A 23,966-nucleotide genomic window follows, 5' to 3' on the forward strand; every position below is an offset into this window, starting at 1 on the left:
AGGTCCATACACTATCAGACAGCTGCATACAAACGTACATACCTACTGTTTTGTATTGTGCATGAGGAGGCAAAGAATTTTTGACATCTTAGCATTTTAGGCGAACTCAGCGTAGCCACAGATTTAATGAAATGACAGCTGTTGACACCTATTTTTTGACACCTCAAACGAGTCTAAAGATATGTAGGGGCTTTGCACCAATTTGATTTCATAACTGACTTGATTGCAGATCACCGCGTACTTGGAAAAATGCGCAACACTCACTTCAACCGAGACTTAATAAATACTTTTTAGCACCGCAAATCAATATTGAGTAAAACTTTCTTAATATGAAAAATAAATACTAATTTTATCCTCTTGCGGTTATTGGTTGAAATATTTTGTTGACTAATGGATTTTCTCTAATTTTGTAGCATTCAGTATTTCAAGTATTATTGTATCACGCGCAAATCTGTTCGATTGCATTTTTCTAATTTTTCATGCAAATTAATTATATCTGCTAGCCGTTCTAATATGCATACATACACACATATATGAGTATATATATATTGAAAATAATGCACAAACACACACACATACATATGTACCTAGCTTGTATCACAGTCGATATTGAAACATTCATATGCATGTGTGTGTGTGTGTGTGTGTGTGTGTGAAAAAACCTTTGAGCTTCTAACAAGCTAGTAAATCAGCGTCGTTTAGCTGTGCCACTCACTGAAGCGTGCGCCTTCTGAGTCTCGTGAAGTGAGTCTATTTCACTTTACTATTTTGCATTTCAATTTCCGTGCTACGCTCGTGAATTCTATTTTAATGCCGTGCATTTCACATTCAGAATTAGTTTTTTGTTCTCTAAGTCTTTGCAGGCGCTGCCAAATCATGTAAATGCTGCTCCGTGCCCACACACAAATATGCACATGCATACATACCCATGTCCGTATGTATATGCATAGCCATTGTGTAGTGAATGAACTTGAATTGAAAAAAAAGATTTGGAAAAAAATAAATAAATAAATAAATAAGGAATGCGAAAGTTTGCCAATTTTTCTCGTTTACGTTTTTTTTTAATTGTGCAAAAATTTTCAGAGATACTAATCGTTTAATTTTTGAGTCGGTTATTTATGAAAATGTATTCAAATGGTAAATAAGTTGCCACAGCTCTTCGGTTCACAGTATTCGCATTAATAAATGCCTTCATAAATATGTACGCGCGTTAGGAAGGCGAACAAGAAAAAAAAATTTAAAAAAAATAAATAAAATAAAAATTAAAATGAAAAAAAAAAAAAATTTATAAAAACATAAATAAAAAAAGCTCATCAAAACTAATATATTATTTAAAAAAAAATGCTTACAATTTTTTATAGTGGCTCTGAAAACTCTAAAAATAAAAAAAATAATAATTTTTAAATTAAAAGAAAAAATATAAATTTCCTTATTTTTAATTTTTGGTATTATTTTTTGAAGATTTATAAAGAAAAATTAAGAGACTTAATATTTAAACGTTTTATGCTAAATTTATGGAAAAGTGTGTGCAAATATTAATTAAAAGAAATAAAAAATTATGCTGACCTCAGTTTGATCTCGTCAAGCTTCAGATTCGATCCTTAAAGTATCTACCTTTTCTTAACATTACTCAATATTCTTATTGCACTTTTTCCAGAAAGTTTTAGTTTCTAAGTGCAACTTATAAAATTTCCGAATCTCAATTGAAATTTTCTGCTACTGTTAAAGATTTAGAAGTAAGTGTCGGTTCAAAAGTCACATTTGCAACCCTTAAGAATTTTGTATCGACTAACTGCTACTCCAACTCGAAGACAGTAAAAGAATGTATCGACGTTCTGACAGAACTATCACAGTACTTTGTAATAAACCTGCTTTGGGTGCCGGGTCATAGAGACATAGAATGCAACTGCAAAGCAGATGTACTAGCGAGATTGGGTACCACATTACTGATCCAACTAGTCAACGCGAACATACCTATACCTTCAGCAACTTGTAAGATGCTTATAGGCTTATAGATAAACACACTATCAGTGCTGCCAACAGGCTATGGTCTCAGCCCCTGACCTGTGCAACTAGTAGAATGACGTGACCGGAAACTAAACAGAAAAAATATAAGAAATCTTCTCGGGGTCCTAACCGGGCATTGTCGGATTGGCCGGCATGCCAGCAGACTGGGAGCGCCCTATAACGACTATTGCAGAAGCTGTAACGACATCGAAGAAGAAGAGACTATAGAACACTTGCTATGGTGCATGGCTCTGGATAGAAGAAGGTTCAATATTTTAGGCAAAAGCTCCCTGAATAACTTGGCAAAAGTAGCCAATATAAAAATAACAAGTCTTGTTGGATATATCAAAGCCACAGGTTGGTTCAATGAGGACAATGTAGAGTGAGGAGAGGGGACAGCCCCAGTGGTATCACAATGCGCCTACAGCAGGCCTAGGTACCTACCTATTTCTACTCCATTTTGGCATTTCGACGCCGGAATAGTTCCAGTTTTTGGCATCCACATACACATTGATTTTAATCTTTGTCATCTCCGAAATCTACAATTAATAAATCTATAATAAAAAACACATTCTAACAATATTTCTGTCTTTACATTGTATTATCTTTTAAAGATCTAAAGCTCTGGAAAAGTATCAGAAAAAAATATGTTTTTGGAAAATCCTAATGTATGTTTACATGTGCATACATATATACGAAAAAAAAAATCATTTTTGGACCATCCTAATGTGCACCTACTTGCCCATTAACATACATATAGAAATTCATGCAAATACGCAGATAAATTTGTTTATTTATTAACATCGGGCAACTGTTGAATATTATAAGCAGTGGAGAAAAAGTTCTAGTGTTTACTTGGCTTTCATTCAATTGATAGAAATTTTAATTTCATTTACTTGTTTTCTATTTTTCTGATTACTTTTCTTATATGTACATATGTACGTGAGTCTCTAAATTGATGCTGTGACGCCACAACTGTGCGCTCATTATTCTATTATTTACTATTTTGCTGGTGGTCAGCTGAATTCGACGCATTTATAGTAAATGGATGTTTTGGCTTAAGGTTTCTTTTTTTTCCTTTTTTCTCTTGTTCTTCTTTTTTACTCACCACTGGGGCTTTGTTTATGCACAGATATGCTATTTTTTATTTTTTGTTATTTGTTATTCTTCTAAATTTCTGCGTGTGGGCGGCTTGTTTCTTTGGCATGTGGTTGACCGCCCGAAAATTTCCATTTGCGCTAATTTATCATATATTTTCGCAAACAGATTTTCTTCGACACATATTTTTCAAAAAAAAAAAAGCATTCATACGTCGTAAAATAGATGTGTACATATGAAATATTATTGCCTTTCAACGTCTAGGTACAGTATATACGTGTATTGTAAACAAATACATACATATGCATGCATCTGTAGGATATTCTAAGAAATCAGGGTCGCCTTGATACGTATACGCACCGTATGCCGGCAGCGAGACACAGTGGGAGAAACAGCAAATGAGTGAGACTTTTTTTGCTTTAGCGCCAAAATGAGTGTACCTCTCATGAGTTGGAGCAGCATTCGAAAGGAATTTAAAAGATATTTGAAAATTATGTTCTGCGACAAAAAACCCAAAAATATCTTTTTCGGGCTCTCACATGACTGGTTAAAAAATAAATATTTATATATAAAATCTCGTAATCCATATTTAGCTGGCTCAAAGTTTGGCATACTTTTTCTCATAAGATGTGGCGTGTCATACATACTTTGAAAGGGATAACAAAATCTTAGGATGTATTATCATATAGTACATATATACAAGGTGGCGATCATAAAAATGTCAGCAGCTGAATAAATCACACTTTCTAGCTTTAACATTTTTCTGCTATTGCGCAAATTAGTGAGAATATATAATATAATTACCGTTGAATTCTGTTAATATGGGTATACAATTTTAGAAACAATTTGTTTTTGCTTTTTTCTCACTATATCTGTACTACTTATTACATTATTTTTATTTTTTCCACATTCATTTTTTTTCATTTTTTTTATTATTAAATAATTTTTTTATTTTTCTTTTATTATTTAATTTTTTTTATTTTTTTTATTATTAAAAAATTAATTAATTTTTTTATTATTAAATAATTCTTTTATTTTTTTTATTATTAAATAATTGTTTTTAACATTAAATTTTTATTTTAGTTTTTTTTTAAATAAAATAATTTTTTTATTTTTTTTATTATTGAATAATTTTTTTATATGTTTTATTATTAAATAATTTTGTTAAGTTTCTTATTATTAAATATTTTTTTTATTATTCAATAATGTTTTTATTGTTTTTTATTATTAAATGATTTTTTTTATTTTTTAATAATTTTTTTAATATTAAATAATTTTTTTTTTTTTTTTAATAAGAAATAATGTTTTTTATTGTTTTTATTATTAAATAATTTTTTTTATTTTTTTTTTATTATTAAAAATTTTTTATTGTTTTTATTCTTAAATAATGGTTTTTATTTTTTTAAAATAATATTAAATGATTTTTTTTTTATATTTTTTATTATTATATATTTCTTTTATATTTTTATTATTAAATATTTTTTTTTTAATATTATTTATTTTTTTTATTATTAAATCATTTTTTTCAAGTAGCAATTAACGTAGTTTCTCAACATTTTGTGAGAAATTCATCATTTTTTATGCCCGCTCATATCCTTTCAGGCACGGATTCGATGAGTTTCTGCAAAAGTGATGTTGTAATATTATGCCACTCACATTCAATTATTTTGTTCAACTTAGCAAGAGTTTTGGGTCTCTACTATCTTACCTGCATCTTCATGATTTACCAAAGCTTATCGATAGGATACAATTCCATTCTGACCCGAAAATAGTTGATTTCATTAGTATTTTTTATTAACTAATAAATGAATAACAAAAAAAGAAAGAAAAACAAATCTGGTATGTTTGCGCCAGCTGTATGGAAGATGAGGTGGAATCATCTCAGCACCTGCTCCTTAGCTGCCCAGCTCTCGCGGGACTAAGATTCAAGCATCTTGGTTCTTACTTCTTTTCTGCACCTGCTGAACCTCATCAGCAGTATCACATATACTCAACCCTCCCCACCTCTTCTTTTCCCTCATGCAATGGTATCACAAAGGATGAACCAAACTTCTTTCGTCCAAGTGGGCCCACTCTCTGGGCAACCATTACTACCCAACCTAACCAGCGCTTTTGCTGAAAAAATGTTATATTGCAAAAAATCCCTTTAAATTTTCCTATGCACTATTCCACCTCATGTAAAAATAAATGCACATTTCTTCTAATCCGATGCGCTTAGTAACTAGATAACGCCATAAGGAAGAGCTGCCAGTAATTTACGCATACTTTCGTACCTAAAAAGAAAAAAAAGAGTTGTTTGGATGATGACACTCTACCAATAAACGAGTGATGTATCCATGAAATATTTTTTAGTAGCCAACTTGAATGTTTAAAAATTAGCTGTTAACAGGTCCTCAAAAATCTGTCTAAATAAATAAGTGATACTTGAAATAATGGAATATTTAGTTCAAAATGCGACTGCTTCTCAAGTACCCGACGCTTGTAAAGTGCAAATATGTTACTGTGCATTTTTATTTCAAGTGCCAACTCAAGTGCTCTCATTGATTGCCAATAAGTATTGATTTAATTGGTTTATTTGCCGCCTTGCAGTCTTATAATTAAAATCCACACATATTTGCTGAGTTATAAGAATTTTATGAAACGTAAAGTTGGATTAAGAAATTAAGAAATTCTTTGGCCATAGTCGAGACATAGTGCAGCGCATAAGCAGTAGGTACACGAATTCACGTGCTTGTACGTATGTGTTCTTGAGTGCAACATTTACGTATTTCGTATCTATATTGGCAAAAGAAAAGCCGAAACTTTTCACTCATGAGACGAACGCAGACGATGTACGAAATTTAAATTCGAAGATAAAAAATAAATGTAAAATTAATGATTTGTGCCATAGGCATGTGCGAGTATGTGTGCGCATAGAATGTAATTAAAAGATCAAAATAAAAATGTTTACTTGTTGTATTTGGCGTGAATTTAACGATTTCTTTTCGCTCTATCCAAATATCTTTGCAGAAAATCCCGACAGTATCGGCGAGCTATGACAACGAGACGCACACCGGTTCGAGGAGTAGCGCGATCAACTCGAGTCAGCCAAAGTATGTTGTTTTAAATAGTGACCTTTTGCATACGTACGCATATTTTGCTAAAGACTTATATTTATTGACCGAAAAAAAAAATAATTAAAAATTAACTATAGCATTATTGTAGTTTTGGTGGTGGTAATTTTTATAATTTCGTAGTATTTTCGTGTTGTGAATAAACTTGAGATTACCTAATTACATATATCAAAATGTATAAAAACATTGAAAATAATTCATCAACAAACATGTTTGAAATGTACACTTCTTCGAACAGATTCATACGTTCGGATATGGTTGATGTGCCGGCTCAGCAGGCCGCCGGATCCACGTTACCGTTGGTGTTGACGCGAAAAAAAGGCGACGAAGAGGATGTCAATTATAATCCGTTCGAGCACCGGAAAGTGGATCATCCCACCTCGTAAGTATTGCCTTTAAGATTTTATCGAATGTGCTTTATGTTTTACTTTGTGTTAGGGGTGCAAAGGTTGAGGTTTGAGCAGAGATTCCTCGATACCAGTATTTGCAAATACATAATCGATACTTTTTTCCGGAAGCAAAAGTAGTTTTTTACGCGATGCTTTTTTTGATACTTGTTTGCTATATATTCACCTTAAATTTATTCCATAATGCGAAGTAGGCCATGAAACTAACTTTCTCTTTGCTCTTACTTTTTCGTGTTTACTTTTCTTGTAACTTCAGCGTATAATTGATTTTGGAAGTTCACATTTTGTCATAGAAAATTATCACTTTTGGAGGAAACACAAGAACATTTTTCGAGACAGCTCCAAAATTTTAATTATAGTATTGATGAAGAGAGCCGCTATCTGAATTGTGGAATATCTAATTTGAAAGTAAGTGCTTTAGAGGAATGGGAAAAAATTAAACTTTCTTTTCCGTCCATTTATAAAATTCCATGTGCATATTCAGTTGTCGTGGCATCCTTAACCCTTTGCGAAATATTTTTCTGGAAAGCAGGAACTAAACTTCCTATCAGGCAAATATTTAGAGAAATTTGATTTTGCGTCCTTAGTTAATGAGAATAATCTTTTTTATAAGGCGAGTTCGCAAAAAATTGTTTAGGTCTCAAAAAATACGTTTTCTCTTATCTAATTTCTGTATAGCCTTTGAAGACTTTGATGACAGAAAAATTATTTTTCAGCCGGAACATATGCGCCTATTTATGGTATAGTGCGCCCGTTCGTTTTCAGCAGCTTCATGTTCATCTTAAATAATAAAAAAATGGTTATTCATTTTCACTTTTACCCTTTTTATTTTAATAAAAATACTTCCGACCACACCGCAGCAGTTTAATTTCAAAAAGTGGTGTGTTTGTTGACTTTCGCGGCATGAACAATTTTTAGAAATACAAAGTTACTTTACAAGCAAAGTGTGACTGTTTCTGTAACTACATTCCGAAAATCTCATGTTTGACAGACTTTCTGAAAGTACTTTTTTTGAGACGTGCGATATCACCAGCTGCATTATAATTTTTATCAATATAAAGAAACATTTGTTGTTGTTATAACAGTAGAAACAGTAACAGTAGTCCCTCTTAATTTTATATGTCCTTAGTCCTTATAATGTCCTTATAAATTCGCGTTTATCCTATAGAACCAACTGTTTTGGGAATAATGCCGAAACCTTCGCAGAGTAGGAAAATATAACTTTTGTAGAGCTCAACCAGAGAATTTTCGTTACTCCAAATTATTAAAAGCCCCTTTTATTGAGTGAGATAAGATCTGTTTGCAAAACCTACGGCTATGTGAACTGAGAGATTCCTAAATCATTACGAACGGCATGGAATCGACTGATTAGGCTCATTTTGTATTGAATCATTTATTCATCATTGCGGTTTGTTAAGTATTTCAGTAGACCGGTGCTTTACCTGACTGACACAGAAAGATTCGGCAGCAAATATGTTAACCCTTTCGCGATATTGTTGCCATATGGCAACAGTAAACTTTAAAAGGCCGTCAACACTCTCTTGTAAAAAATATCAACTTTTTTGTTACATATTTTCAAAAATTGAAGTTTAATGGTTAAACAGAAATAAAATAAATAATAACCGCCCATTATACATATATCGGTAATACAACATTTTTAAAGAAAGCCTTCTGGCATATAGCACTTCACTCTGAAATTTGTATTTTGCATTTTTAGATTTTTGAGGCATTTTGGGCAAATGTTTGCAACAATTTTTGAATAAAGTATATAGAAAAATGTTCAATCTGTCATTTGGCATATAAATATTTTTTCGCTCGCAGCTTTAAAAGCTGTGCTAATTTTTAAAACTAAGCTTGTTGTCATTTCTCGTAAGGTGTTAATTTGCATTAGATTGCAGAAGAAGTTTATTTGCGATTGAAGCCCATACAAAACATTTGTTGCCATATGGCAACATTAAAAAAAATAGCACTTAACAAAAAAAAAATAAAAAAAATACAAATTTTTAATGTTATTGGTCCTAAAATAAATACTCAGACAAAAATTTGGATTTTTTGGATGGCGCAATAAAAAGATGTAGCGAATCCATCACTGTAGCACGCATAGCCTGGCTGGTGAGGCAATTATTACGATCCACCCAATGGTAAAGCCATGTTGCGATCACTGACTAAGAATTGCTCACGTCTGGCAAATCAAATGTCAACCATTCTCGCCATCCTGGCAGGTATGGGAGAGGTAGTGGTTTTATTGTTTCAAAATTCTTCCTTTTTCTAACATACTTACATATATGTTTTCGTTTAACTCCTAGTGGGTCATAAGGCGTAGGAGCTCTTCTAAGTACAACAATTATCTTTGGATGAGTGAGAGAGCAAGCAATTTGGAAGATAACATAAAGGCAAATACTTCAATTCTATAAATAAAAAAATGAGGTCCAAAACACTCCTTACTTACACCCCTTACTAGACCTTGCATGAGGATTTTTTCCTGGCCATTTCACAAAAAATTAATTTTGATAAAAGAATTTTCGTTCTCTTCAAAGATTGTTAAATGCTCGGGACGATATATTTAACGGTTAACTGATATGCATTTTACAATAAAATCTCTGGTTAGGATTAGAGTAAAAAATATCACAGTGGATCAGCAACGGTCTAAGTGAGTTGGTTTAAAACCTACTAGACTAAAAAATTATGTGATGAAATTCATTAGGGCGAGGTATATATATGGAACATTTGAACAAAAATAGTTAAAAAAAATAGTGAATTGTTTTTTAAACATTGCCATAGATTCTGAACTACGTAATTTAACTTGCGTAGGCAAAAGAAAAAAAAAACAAAGATAGTTAAACAGCATTAAACGGTAGGAATAATCGATCGGCTTGTAAAGCTCGATTAGTAAAATTAACTTTACCGGTTGGTTGTGAAAACAGACGTTTCAGAACATAAGCTTCACATAAAATTATTGTAGAAACTACAATTCTAACTAATTTCAGTCCTACTAAAAACTAATAACTTAACATTTGAATCCTGAAATATTTCAGTGAGCGAAATCCCACAAAGTAAATTTTTGCAGATCATTTGTTAGGGCATCGCTGTGGCCCGTACCGTATTTAGAATTTTTTTTTATTTTAATAAGAAGTTTTAATATCGTTTACTTATAATGGTGTCCGTAATATGCTTATACTTTTAATGTACGAAGAAAAATAGGCTAGAAAGTTCCGACATATAAATAGTTTGAGGCTTAGAAAGCATTTTTAGCTCTGGTTTTCTGAACTCAAAGAATATTTGCAATATTTGAATGCAGCAAACCAGAGCCCAAAATGTATTCCAAATATGTTTTTTTCGCATGCTCAAAATTCAAAAAGAAAGTAAATATTGTTACGAAATTTATTAAATCAAATCGGATATGGTCCGATCTTTGGATTGCGCCCTCACAAAATAGCAGCAAATTCTGTGTCTATGAAAATATATATTTTTTCATTTGCTTTCTAAAATTACTGAGATCTGTTCTGGTTTTTATGAGGTTAATTTTTAGCAAGTGTAGTAATTTCTCATCCATGTACTTGTTGAAGCTACAGTGCCTTCGCACTGTATGCAATACTGAATATGAAGATCTTTTGTAACTCCAAAGTTTAAAAAAGTTAATAGTTCTTGCCAGTTAAAGAGTTATCTGCTCTCTTACAAACAATTTCAGTGTTACGAGATCTCAAAGTGTCAGTCTTATGGCGTTGGCTCACACATACATATTCGGTATTATAGTTACTTATGTACTCGTATGTGTGTACATGAAAAACTTGCGAACAAATGGGCGAAAATTCTCAACATCTTAAGCAAAAAAAATTTTTTTTAATTAACGCGATTTTTGAGTGACTTCAAACGTGCACTTTGTGAAATTTAATGAGCTACAAAACTGCATACCTAGAAATTTTCAATAAACAAAAGAGGTTTGAAGTTTTGCTGGCAACATTGTGAAATTTGTTAAAATTTTTTTTTTGCGTTTTAAGCAAAGTGTGAAACTATGACTATGATGCGTTCTTTTTTTTATAGTAAGAACTACAATTTTAATATATAAAAAATAAGGGAAAATTACTTAACATGACAAATATTCTGAATACCGTGGAAAGAAAAACTGAACGCAGACTTTTACTGGCGTATGGCAGCGCACCTATACGGTTAATGCTCACATACATATGCACAATTTGGCAGACAATTAATCACCAATTTTGTTTTTGAATCACTTTTTTACTAAATAAAAAATAAATTACTTTATTTTCTATTACTTACCTGTCTGTATACTGCAGCGGTTTAGTTCGCAAGTGTCAAATATGATTGACGTAGGACGTCAATTGTAAAAATTATAAATCTTACGATAGGGTGACTAAGTTTGCGCCACATTGTGCGTATGCAAATTTGAATTAATTTTTCTTTATTTGCCATCGATTCGGCGGTGTATTGAATGCAAATGTTTGCGCTAAATAAAATATTATTTGATTGAAGTATTTAGTTTGCCTCAATAACGCAGATTCCTTCGCTTTTATTGCTGTCTTCGCAACGATTGTTTGCTAAACATAAATAAAATCTGTGCACTTAGAAAGGAAAGTAAAATTAAAAAAAAAAAAAAATAAATTCTTACAAATACAACCCTTGCAACCCTAGATAAGAAAACGTCAGTCAAAAGGCTAGAAAGTAGTCAAAGAGTTCCTAGCCTCAAAACAACGTTAACTTCGGCTGTGCTATGCTGCATTTATTGCTAATTGACTATGTATTGAATGTATATAAATACCTATGTATATAAATATATATATATGACTAGCCACCAAAGCGGCGCTAAGATTGAGGGAATCATCGATGCTCATGCTAAACAACCAGGGACACTCAAGCATACTTGGTATGCTTCCTGGTATTCCTAATACCACTGAATTTTGTGACTCGGTGAATACTTACCTAGGCAGGCCTTATACAGCCCACTTTCCATCCAGCGAGGACTGGAAAAATGGTCTAATAACTAATGAAAACGGGGCCAGTACATAGACTGAGGGTTCAAAACTCAATGATCAAGTGGGAGGCTGTGTATGCCCCGAAACTATAGGCACCAATTTATCCTTTCGCTTGCCTGATCTTTGCAGCGTATTCCAAGGCGAAATCTGGGCAATCGCAGAAAGCCTTCTAGTGCCAAATAAAAGTGTAGTCACGGTGAGAGAAACCTTCATTTACTCCGACAATCAGACAGCTCTGAAATCACTCCTATCACATAAAAACTCGTTTAAGACAGTAAAAGAGTATTACAAATTATTAAAAATACTTGCACAGTATTTTTCTATTAATCTACTCTGGGTGCCCGGATGTAGTAACATCAAAGGTAACTCTAAGGCAGATAAGGTAGCTAGATTAGGCTCCTCGCTCTAAATTAGTCAGATAAAGATCCACATACCTATACTCATGGCGACATGTAAACTTTTAAACAGACACACCATTACTGTTGCAAATTCCAATACGACACAGTTAAACACCTGCGCTATCAGTAGACAAACGTGGCCCGAATGGAATATGAATCGCTCTAAGAGGCCATTCAAATTAAGTAGGAAAGACTTGGGACTTGTAGTAGTTGTACTATCTGGGCACTGTCTAAGAGAAAGACATGCCAGGAGATTGGGGACACCATCCAATGGTTATTGCAGCAGTGTCAGGATATAGAAGAGGAAGAGACAGTCAAACAGCTTGGTCCCGCATGCACAGTTGAGACTGCTCGATTTCGCTTTTCTGAGCAACATTGCGGATGTTGCGAATTTTAACCTAGCCAGATTTTTGAAGGCCGCACAATGATTTAAAGAGGACCAAGTAGAGTAGGGAAAGAATTGTTCCGGTATCCTTCTTGGTAGCGCAAGGGTCCTCTAATTAGCCTAGGTGCGTCGAAGAACAGTCACTTCCCCTAACCCTTACCTATATTTTGGGGAAACAGATAGTATTGTAGTAATCAGTTTTCCTATTATTTTTACATACAGACAGACATACAAATTGATAATTTAAAATCACTTTTGCGCTCAATAAATCAGCAGCATACGGCGCGAAAAATTTCTAGCTGCCAATCTTTTTGTCAATGCTCGTTCATTATCTTGAACTTCAAACAGCCATTGCCGTTGAAGCGGTGAAATTGCTAACCTCGATCAAGCGTTGCGAGATACTCAAGCAAAAATAAATTGTTTTTCAAATTATATATGCATGTGTGTGCGTTTGTACATAGAAAAAATGAGACCGGTAATTTTCCACTTGAGCAATCGTTTTTATTTAAATCCTACTCGAAAAAGTCACATACTTACATACGTACATGTAGAGATAAACACGCAAAGGTATGTTGTAGATCGCGACACGACGTCAGCGGAAACTTTTTCATGGCGTCTTCGAAAATTGGCACAGAATTTGGCAAATGTCCTTGGTAATGAGACAAAAAATATTCGGTTAGATGTCGTCGCCGAAAATAGTCAAATAAGAAGAGAACCGCAGAGAGCGCGAAAAACTGCAGAGCAAAGGAAACGTAAACACAAAGGGGAACCCTAAGTACTCATGCATAGGAGTATGCATATACATAAATAAGCAATTTAGCCATAAAGGTACATAACAATTGTAAAACCTAATTATCATACATACATGAAAGATATGAACCCTGCAGGGAAAAATACTAGTAGTGAAGCAAAATACTGTCAGTTCACAGCTTATCAGCTCAACCAGTTCGTGTTCTACCTTTTTTGTATGAGAGCAAGTCGGCGATATCCTAGGAAATGTCAATTGTACGGCCATGCTCAGCAAAATACCAGTTTATTCTAGTAAAAAAAGAAGAAGAAAAGTCGAGTACAATATATTTCTGAAATAATCAGCTTCAGGTCAATGTTTCAAAATATTCTATATTATTTCATAATAAAAGCCTCTTCGATTCGCCAAGCTTTGGCAAGTGGCGAATAGATGAAAGCACCTGGTATAACCAGACATTTGTTGATAGCACTGGAAAAGAGCTTCCAAAATTTTGCTTGGAAGCACTTAATGAGTACTAGTAAGACCGCATTCAAACAGGTAAACATTTCTTGCTTCAACTCGTTACTTGTGGTGCTCGTGCCCTGTCAACATTCTTGGTGTTCTCGTTGTTCTCAATGTTGTTGTTGACTTTAGGCTAAAAACTAACCATTAAACACCTTGCAATGAGTACGGCGGGCAACAGCAAAAGAGAATTCGCAATGTTGAAGCAGCATGAGCGCCGTCTAATGAAATTCTCTTGAAAGATAGTTTGCAACATTGAAAAGAGTGGGTTATACTGGTTCTTTGAGATATAACCAAATGCGCTAGCGGCGAATCTTTATTGCTGTTTTCACATGCAAATTTTTCGCAAAGTGAGCAGCGCCCAAAAATAACGAGCAGAGAAGTGGCGTATCGAAGGCGCCTAAAAGTGTCTACACAATGTGTGATTTCTTTAAATTAAATGAAGCTTACTTAAGGCTAAATATTTAAAAATTGTTGAAAACTTACACCATAAGTAAATCTAAAAAAAAAAATAAAATAAAATAAATAAAAAAAAAACCAATGAAGAAATGAAATTTATTGTATTCAGTTTAGAAACTTTAGGAATAATTTTCTTTTTCTTGTTCACTCCTCTCGGGCGCATAGGGCCTCGACAATACTCAGTCTTGCGTCGGTTTCGTTAATATATTGTACTTTTGACTTCCGACAGGGTAGGTGATTAGATTAGCCTGCCTCTAGATATAAAATTAAGGCTATTTTAATTTCGGACTAATATTTTATGTTTCCGTGCAGCGAAGATTTTTCTTCAATGATCCTTCTTTTATTCAATTGAAGTGCTTTTCTTAATTACTTTCCCGATTAATCAGCGCTGGTAAAGTCATCTACAAAAGGCTGAAATAAAATACATATTTACATTTATTTTGATATAATTTAAAATTCATTACCCCAAAACGGCATAAACATTTTTTGTTTCTTAAGCATAGTACTAAGTTCGCTTTTCACGTCAAACCGCTGTCAAAATCCATACAAATTGGTTTACCGTGAAATATGCGTGAATTTTCATTTGCATTTCACGGCAAAGTAGTACTCAGTTCGCGCAACATGTCAGCAACATGATGCCAGCAACATGGTTCCTGCAACATTTTTTCACACCAATTTAAAATGCACCCATCATTTAAAATTGAGCGAAACTGACGTTCGATAAAATTGACAAACTGTCTAGAATTTTGAAATTTCACAAATCATTGGAACGAGTAAGTTTACTTAAAAATATCAACTTTGAAAACGTAAATCTACCGTTTCTCTATTTTGTGTACGAGTATAGTGGAAAACACAGCAGCCACCACAAAACGGGTGAAAATAAATTGAATAAAGAAGATCAATGTAGCAAAATCCGTTAAAGAGAATTAGTTATAAAGGGTGGTTAAATTTCAAGGGCCGATGTTGAATGTGAACCATGCCTAAATGTCAACGACACCGTTGGACTTCTTTCTTTGGGGTTATTTGAAAGAAAAGGTGTACATCGATAAGCCAGCAACAATTCAAGAGCTAAAGGATGAGATAATTTGGCACATTAACGGCATAGAACCTCAATTATGCCTCAGCGACATCGAAAATTTGGACCATCTGATGGAGGTGTGCCGCCGAGGCCGCCGAAATGGCAATAATTTCCTAAACAAATTGTAGTTTATTCAAAATCAACACCGGCCCTTGAAACTTAACTACCCTTTATTATTAAGTTTATAAATACCTTTTCTTACCAACATTTTCCATTTGCCATGCATCTTGCTGGCGAAATTTCACGGCTGTGAACTTAGTAGTAGCCTTTAGGCTCTTTCTCCGTCTATGCTGTACTTCATTATTATACCGGTGCTAAACATGCTTTTAAGATTTTTGCCGATAGAATGCTTTAGAATGAAGAAGTCTGCCTTCATTGCAGAAATCTGTCAATGGTAAACTTAAAACATAGTTTATACTTTACATTCTGTATTTTTTTAGTGATTGAAACTAATACACACACACCATCATAGTACGTTTTTCCGGTACCACCTTTTCATTCACCTTATTGAAACCTTCTGTAGAGCTCGACCCTGTCGTGGAATCTCGCCGAATCAAAAATCTCAGGCCATCGCGATGCATTGGCGCTTCCATAGGCGAGTCTTAAACTTTCTTATCTAAAATGAAATCAACTAATTTGCAGACAACTTGATCATTCTACCACTGGGTTTTTTTCTAGTCAATGGGGAACTAGTACGATTTCTTCTACTAAATACTAGTAACTCAATTAGCATATTTCCATACCAGTTAGCTTTTTCCTGCAGGGAATTTCTCAATGTGCATATGTATGAGTTAGCGCCAATCCACCAGCTAAGGGCGATCACTCAACTCTCACACTCTCGCTGGCCGATGATCAAATTTGGCACTGAACGTTTTTGAACTTTGCGCTTTCGAGCTTGACATTTTCATATGCACTTACATATCTAGACTTTCAGACAATTAGCCTCGATATGCAAGTATTATTGAAAGGCGCCAGAAATAGCTAACTAAATCGGGTTGAGAGAGGCTGACATCATGGGATGATCACGGGCTACGAAACGATTTTAAATAATGCGGCTTACGTTAATTTATTTGGTTCCTATTTAATTTATCTTTTTTGAAATTGTTTTTGTTTTTTTTTTCTTTTAAAAGAAGACATGTCTAAATATAAAATATGTGTTGTCCATTCCCGTGAATTCTTAAAACATTGACGTAAAGCATTGTTTTGTACACCTACAATATTGTGTTTAGCCAAAATATTTGTTTTGTTGGCGCCTATGGCAATTTTGTTCTTGGCACGATGCCCTTCTTACATATATGTACGTATGTATATAGGGTATATATATAGGTATATGTATAGGTAAATAAATAAATTTTACATACATCCCTGTATGGATGTTTGGCCGAGCTTCGTCCACAACTGGTGGTGTGCGGCTTCATGCTGCTCTGAATACGCAGAGAGCTATACTTTTACGTCGTATCCACAAGGGAGATGATTTTTATGAGAAGCTTTACATGACAAAAATGCACTCAGAGTTTTGCTTCTTCTTGCCGAGGGATGCTCGCTATTTTAAAAGTCGTTACCGGTTTAACGTCCCCAGCGGGACCTGAACCAATCGAATGTTACTTGTATACAAACCAATTTCGCCAAGGCAGTCGGATTTTTATATACTTATGGTGTATGTATGCTTGTGTACATACATACATAAAAGAATATCCGTCTATATTTTTCAACGATTTTTATCTTGCTAGAAATATTAAATTTTCCTAATCATTTGGATAACCATTTTTAAATAGCTGCTTGGGCTAGGTTGTGGTAGGTTAACCTATCAGCTCACTTTTCTAAGATCTTTTTGCCGGTTTCTGGGTCTCTCTCACAAATGGCTTGGCCAATATTAGTTTGAAGAAACTTGATTTTATCTCGGTTTTTCGCATAATCACCAATTCACAAGAGATGTTTGTCTTCTGCATAGTCAGGCGTGGCTCGCATCGGCTCAGAAAAGCCGCACGTGACCGTCGAGATGGCACGTCCTCAGAGAGGCTGTTTGGTATGCACTTTGGGACGGTAACATTATTGGCACATTCTTCCTTGAAAATGCTGCTGCAAGCGCCATTTCGATCAACGGTGAGTACTGTAGAGTCTTAGACTTGGACTTAGAACAACTTTGGCTACAGCAGACTGGCGCGCCATGCAACACAGCATTCTCACAACCGATCATTTGCGCGACAAGTTCGGAAATAGTGTTAGCAGCCGTCTTGGCGCTGTCAGTTAGTCACCTTGGGACTGCAATTCGGTGTCGTTATACTTCTTTTTGGGGCCCACCGTGAAGGAAAGTTTTTATGCGAACAGTCCATTAATGCTTTAGACCCTTAACGCGAATATCGAGCAAAACATTCATGAGATAGAGCCAGAAACTCTCCCCAAAGTTTTGAAAAACTGGGTCAACAGAACGTGCTACTGAGAATTCAGCCAAGGCACCTACATGAATGACATGATGTTCCATAAATAATGGGAAAGTTTCCTTTTTCGAATAAATGAACAATATAACGGGTGGCGCAAAATTAACCATTCAACTTTTTACTAAAAAAAACAAATTATTTTGTATGACGGAAATCTTTATTTTGACGCTTACGTGCTCCATTGCTTGCCTGTTTGTATGCTGCAGCTGTCTAGCTCACAAGTGTCAAATATGATTGCCGTAGGGCATTGACATTGAAGAAATAATCACTGAAACTAGGATAACCTGGGCAGTAAACACGTTCAAACCATTTAAATCACCGGGCCCAGATGGATTATTCCCGGCCCAAATACAACATTCACTCAACTACATCATGGAGTGGTTGACGGCCATATTTAAGGCCGCTCTGAAACTGAAAAGTGTCCCATCAACATGGAAAGAGGTAAAAGGGGTCTTTATCCCTAAAGCGGGAAAAAGTTCACACACAACACCTAAGGATTTCAGGCCAATAAGCCTATCCTCCTTTCTGCTAAAAACTTTAGAAAGAATTTTAGAAGAGCATATTAGGGCTAACATCAGCCCTAATAAGCTCAGCATCTCACAACATGCGTACTGTAAAGGGAAATCAACTCAAACAGCACTCAACTCACTTGTTACAGAAATCGAGAAGTCAATGTATAATAAAGAATTCACACTGGTAGCCTTCCTAGATATCGAGGGCGCATTCAACAACATCCTACCGGATACCATAATAAAGGCACTGACGGATTTCTCTGGCGCTCTGGTTGAGTTCATCAAAAACATGCTCTTGAGCAGATTTGTGATCGCAACCCTAGAGGCCTCAGAGATCAAGAAAAAAGTTAGCAGAGGAACACCTCAAGGCGGTGTGCTGTCCCCTCTCCTATGGGTGCTGGCACTTAACTCATTGCTAAAGAGCCTAGAGGAGAGAGGACAACACGTTGTAGCATATGCGGACGATGTTGCAATGGTAGTAAGGGGGAAATTCCCCAATACACTCATAGAAGTCATGCAGGATTTACTAAACATGGTTGAAAACTGGTCAAAAGCAAATGGGCTAAGCGTCAACCCCAATAAAACTGAACTCATCCTATTTACCAGGAAGCATAAAATTCCAAATATAGCTCCTCCGACCCTAGGTGGAACGGCACTGTCATTTAGTGATGAGGCCCGCTACTTAGGTCTAATACTAGACCGAAAGCTAACATGGAAGGCAAATGTCGAAGATAGAGTAAAAAGGGCGACAATAGCACTATACTCTTGTAAACAGCTGATAGGACTAAGTTGGGGTCTCTCCCCATCTATCGTATACTGGCTTTACACGGCAATTGTCAGACCTATCCTAACATACGGCATATTAGTATGGTGGCCAGCTTTAGATAAATTGTACATTAAAAGAACCATGGCACACGTACAAAGAATGGCCAGTCTTTGCATCTGCGGGGCCCTCAGAACCACACCCACAGATGCACTAAATATCATGCTTAACATTTTACCAATAGAGCAGTACGGTAAGCAAACAGCTGCCAAGGCAACTCTCAGACTAAGAGAAATCGGCCTACTCAGAACGAACCAAAGAGGACACTCCTCAATTTTAGAACAATTCCCCTGCATTCCCAACACAACGGATTTCTGTAGGACCAAGGACATCAATTTTAATAAATCCTTTGTCACAGTATTTCCTTCCAAAGAGGAATGGGATAACGGGCTCATTGTTAAGATAAATGACTTAAACATCTACACAGATGGCTCAAAACTGGATAACAAAGTAGGTGGAGGGGTCTACTCCGACAAACTCGGAGTATGCCAATCATTTCGCTTACCTGATCATTGCAGTGTATTTCAGGCGGAAGTCACTGCCATAAAAGAGGGGCTTAAAGAAATAAAAACGAGAGTATTATCCACAAATGAAGTCTTCATTTACTCGGACAGTCAAGCAGCAATAAAAGCGCTGGAATCAAAAACGCACTCGTCAAAAACAGTTCTAGAATGTTTTAAACTACTAGATGACGTATCTAAGTGCTACAAGGTGCACCTTATCTGGGTACCAAGCCACAGGAACATTCCAGGAAATTGTAAGGCGGATAAACTTGCAAGAGCCGGTACAACGCTCGATCTCGAACCGGATAAGGCGCTGATACCCATGCCTATAGCCACTTGTAAATTACTTATAGACAGGGAAACCATCAAAAAGGTAAATACAATCTGGCAAAACCTCACAACATGCGAATTAAGCAGACAGACATGGCCGAACTGGAACAGCGGTCGATCGAAGATCTTGCTAAGATTCAACAGAGAATCTATAAGAAAAATGATAGGTGTTTTAACAGGTCATTGTTTAATAGGCAGCCACGCTAGAAGGTTAGGACTACCTTACTTCGATTTCTGTAGAAGCTGTCTAAATACAGAAGAAGAGGAAACAGTCAGACACCTTTTATGTGAGTGTGAAAGCCTAGCTAGGAGAAGGCTGCGCACCCTCGATACAGCATTTCTAACCGATGTAGCGGATATAGCCCATCTAAAACTAACGAAGCTCTGCTCGTTTATTAAAGCAACCGGATGGTTTGAAAGGGAACACGTAGAGTAAGGATAAGCTCCAGTGGTATCACAATGGACCTGCCGAAGGTCTAAGTGTGTCTTACGACAACCACCCTACCTACCTACCTACCTAGGGCGATATTTGCAGATATTATAAATCTTTCCATAATTGATTAATTTTGCGCCACCTGTTACCAAAACATTTGATTTTTCTTCATTTTTCTAATCTAAAAAAAAAAATCACTATATGGGTCACCCTGTACTCTGGAGCTGGGTTTGAACGACATTTTCTCTTCTGAGCGAAGATTACCGATATACTCGTAGAAAACTTAAGAAGAACCAACGGTTTTTACAAATATAGGATAAGCAAATGTTTCATAGTTTCAAATTAGATTTAATACAGTTTGTCCACTCTTTTCTTTTTTATACCCATTTCGTATCTTCGCTTTTTATTTATACACCAATACACACTTACGTTTTAATAGCGCAATGTTTTAAAATATTTACTTACATATTGATTTTTCCCTTTCTTTACAGCGACATGGAGACCTTAATGCACCTGCTGAAAGGTTCGTTGGGCTCGGGTATTCTTGCCATGCCCATGGCTTTCATGAATGCCGGTCTATGGTTCGGTTTGGTGGCCACCTTTGCTGTTGGTGGTCTCTGCACCTATTGCGTACACATTCTCGTCAAATGCGCGCATATCCTTTGTCGGCGGCGTAAGATTCCCATGATGGGCTTTGCAGATGTGGCCGAGCAAGCCTTTCTCGATGGCCCGCCCGGTCTGAATCGCTGGTCTCGTTTCATACGTTTCATGGTGAATGTCTTCCTTGTGCTCGACTTAATTGGCTGCTGTTGCATTTATCTGGTATTTGTCGGAACAAATGTGAAGGCGGTATTGGATGAGTACATGGCCGAAGCGTTGAGTATACGCTTGTGGATCGTCATCGTTACTTGTCCGCTACTGGTTATGTGCTTGATACGCAATCTGAAATTCCTTACACCATTTTCGATGATCGCCAACGTGTTGATGTTTATTGGCATCGTGATTACATTCATTTATGTCTTTGATGATTTGCCAGCACCCGAGGTACGTGATGGCATCGTGAATGTTGTGCAATGGCCACTCTTCTTCGGCACTGTGATCTTTGCGTTGGAAGGTATTGGTGTAGTGATGTCGCTGGAGAACGACATGAAGAACCCTACACACTTCATTGGCTGCCCTTCGGTGTTGAACATCGGCATGGGTGTTGTCATTTCGCTATACACATTGGTTGGATTCTTTGGCTACTTGAAATACGGACCAGAGACACAGGGCAGCATCACGCTGAATTTACCCAAGGAAGACAAGTAAGTTGCTTGTAGAGATGCATACGCCGGAAATGTGAGTCTCTATTAATTGGATATTTGTTTGCTTACAGATTGGCGCAATCTGTGAAGTTGATGATTGCTATAGCGATCTTCTTCACCTTTACGCTGCAATTCTATGTGCCAGTTAGCATCATTTGGAAGGGCATTTCCCACAAGATCTCCGAGGAGCGAAAGAACATCAGCGAATATGCGCTACGTATAGTCTTGGTGGTGAGTGTAGCCTCAAATTGCATAGCTCTTGCAAAAAATAAATGTATATATGGTCTAAATATTTCCATCTTTGTTACTTTAGATTCTTTGCGGTGCAATTGCGGTGGCGTTACCCAATTTGGGTCCCTTCATTTCGCTGATTGGCGCTGTGTGCCTGAGCACGCTCGGCATGATCATACCGTCGATCATCGAGTTGGCTGTGTACCACGAGGATCCCGGCTACGGGCGTTTCAAGTGGCGCTTATGGAAGGACATTGGGCTGATTATTTTCGGCATAGTGGGCTTCGTAACTGGCCTGTATGTGAGCATACTCGAGTTCCATGCAGAGTTCAGTGGCGACCATGTTGGCTCATAGACGCTGCTAAATGATGACCTGCAGTATCACAAAATCATAAAGTTAATAATAAAAGATAATAATAATATTATATAATATACATACATACATACATATATACATATGCATATAGTGTTAGTGACGTAGCGTAGTTTAAAGTTTTTAACACAAAAGGAAAGAGAAAAAAGAACACAAAAAAAATATAACAAAAACATAAAAAGAAACATTTAAGTTAACACATTTCAACAAAAACAACACCAACAAAAAAAGCACAAAAAGAAAAAACTCAATTTAGAATTATAAGCGTGGAAATTACAATAACATTTAACTAAGAAACAAAACAGAAATCTTGCACTAAAACCAAAAACCTGAAAAAGGAAACGAATTGAACAAATTACCGTTGTAGTTTGTAGCGAGAATGCAATGGGCTGAACTAAAATATGGATTTATCGTAGTAATGTAAGATTTTTATTTAGTTTGTAAAGAGATATATATACAAATGCGTGTAGAATTTTAATTTCAGTTGCCGCCCAACCGTTGCTGAAAGTGGCGCGGCAACCGGAAAGTGGTAACAAAATAGTAATAATGTAGTATTTTTTGTTCCTTCGCCGGCTGCGTCCAACTGCGCCCGGCTGGCGAACACCAATTGGTCTGTGAAGCTTTTTCTTTTGCAAAGAAACAAAGAATTTATTATTATTTCAATTCATATTAATTTACTAAATATTTAAACGAAGTATTCACTTTGTGTGGTTTACGTGGCTGTTAACGCAGACTGTCAACTGATAGTTTGCGGAAATGAAAGAAGAAAAAACAAAAACAAAATGGTTATTAAAATGGAAAAATGCTTTAATTTATAAAGTACCCAATAATTGTAGTCGAATTGTGACTGTACAGTGATTTTATTAGTGTTTAGGTTGATGGCTATTTTTCGTTGCTAGTTCAACACACATGCACATACATACATGCATACACACAAGCATTGTTTTTACTATTAAATGAAACTTAATATATTTGCCAGTTGTAAGCATTGAAAGTGGCTTAGTAAAGCGAACGCATCTACGTACTTCGTTTTCGAGCCGCTTTTCCGTTGCGGATGCGCGGCCACTTGATAAATTGACTAACTAATTTTAAATTACCTACTAAATATTGATTGCTGCTATGTTCCTAACACTGAAACAATTGTGTTGTTGTTATTTTAAAATACAACTAAGTCATTCATCGGTTACGTCATGTCAAGCCATTCAGCCTTATCGCGAGTTCCATGTTGAGTAATCAATCGCAGAAAATAACAAAGCCATACAAAAACAATTTGTACAAAAAAAAAAACAGTTTTGTTTATGTTTTGAATTGTATTTGTAATTTACGGGCATGGTTTGTTCACATGGAGCTCGCGCTAGCGCTGATTTGCCACTGAATGCTGAATGAATAAGTGGAAACACAGCCTTGGCATAAAGAATTTCATTTGAAAAAAAAATCAATTTTACATTTACATATAAAATATAGTAAATGAAAAACTAAAAATACCCAATTTTACATATAAAGTGATTTTTGAGCGTTTTACAAATGAATTTCCATTGGCAATAAATTTTATGCTCACTATAAAACTTGGTATGTACGCATAGCGATATGTATGTACTCGTATTTATACCCATATGCGCGCATTGTATTATATACTAAGATGTGTGTGTACATATGTACCTACAACGGCGAACAGTTTTTAAACAAAATTTTTCAAAATCGTAATGCGTTGATACGCTTTTTTGTATCATCGACATTTCGCAAACAAAGCTGTGCTAAATATATTTTTTCAAAAGTCAACACAAACACTATAAAACAAAACTTTTTCATTGATTGTATGTATTTTAATTACTAA

General features: G+C 35.5%; 1 protein-coding gene across 4 annotated transcripts in view; it reads left to right on the plus strand.

The window, feature by feature from the left end:
- The window catches only part of LOC128861047 (proton-coupled amino acid transporter-like protein CG1139), a 107,158-nt gene extending 84,723 nt beyond the window's left edge, over positions 1-22,435 (plus strand). For all 4 annotated transcript variants that reach the window (XM_054098929.1, XM_054098931.1, XM_054098930.1 and 1 more), the window contains exons 2-6: positions 6,115-6,197; positions 6,457-6,600; positions 20,716-21,528; positions 21,600-21,759; positions 21,842-22,435. In XM_054098929.1, the coding sequence (XP_053954904.1) occupies positions 6,115-6,197; positions 6,457-6,600; positions 20,716-21,528; positions 21,600-21,759; positions 21,842-22,114 (1,473 nt within the window). In that variant the 3' untranslated portion in view covers positions 22,115-22,435. The remainder of the gene's footprint in view (positions 1-6,114; positions 6,198-6,456; positions 6,601-20,715; positions 21,529-21,599; positions 21,760-21,841) is intronic.
- The last annotated feature ends 1,531 nt before the right edge of the window (positions 22,436-23,966 follow it).

Source organism: Anastrepha ludens, chromosome 4 (genome assembly GCF_028408465.1).
Source record: "Anastrepha ludens isolate Willacy chromosome 4, idAnaLude1.1, whole genome shotgun sequence".
Taxonomy (NCBI): Eukaryota; Metazoa; Arthropoda; class Insecta; order Diptera; family Tephritidae; genus Anastrepha; species Anastrepha ludens.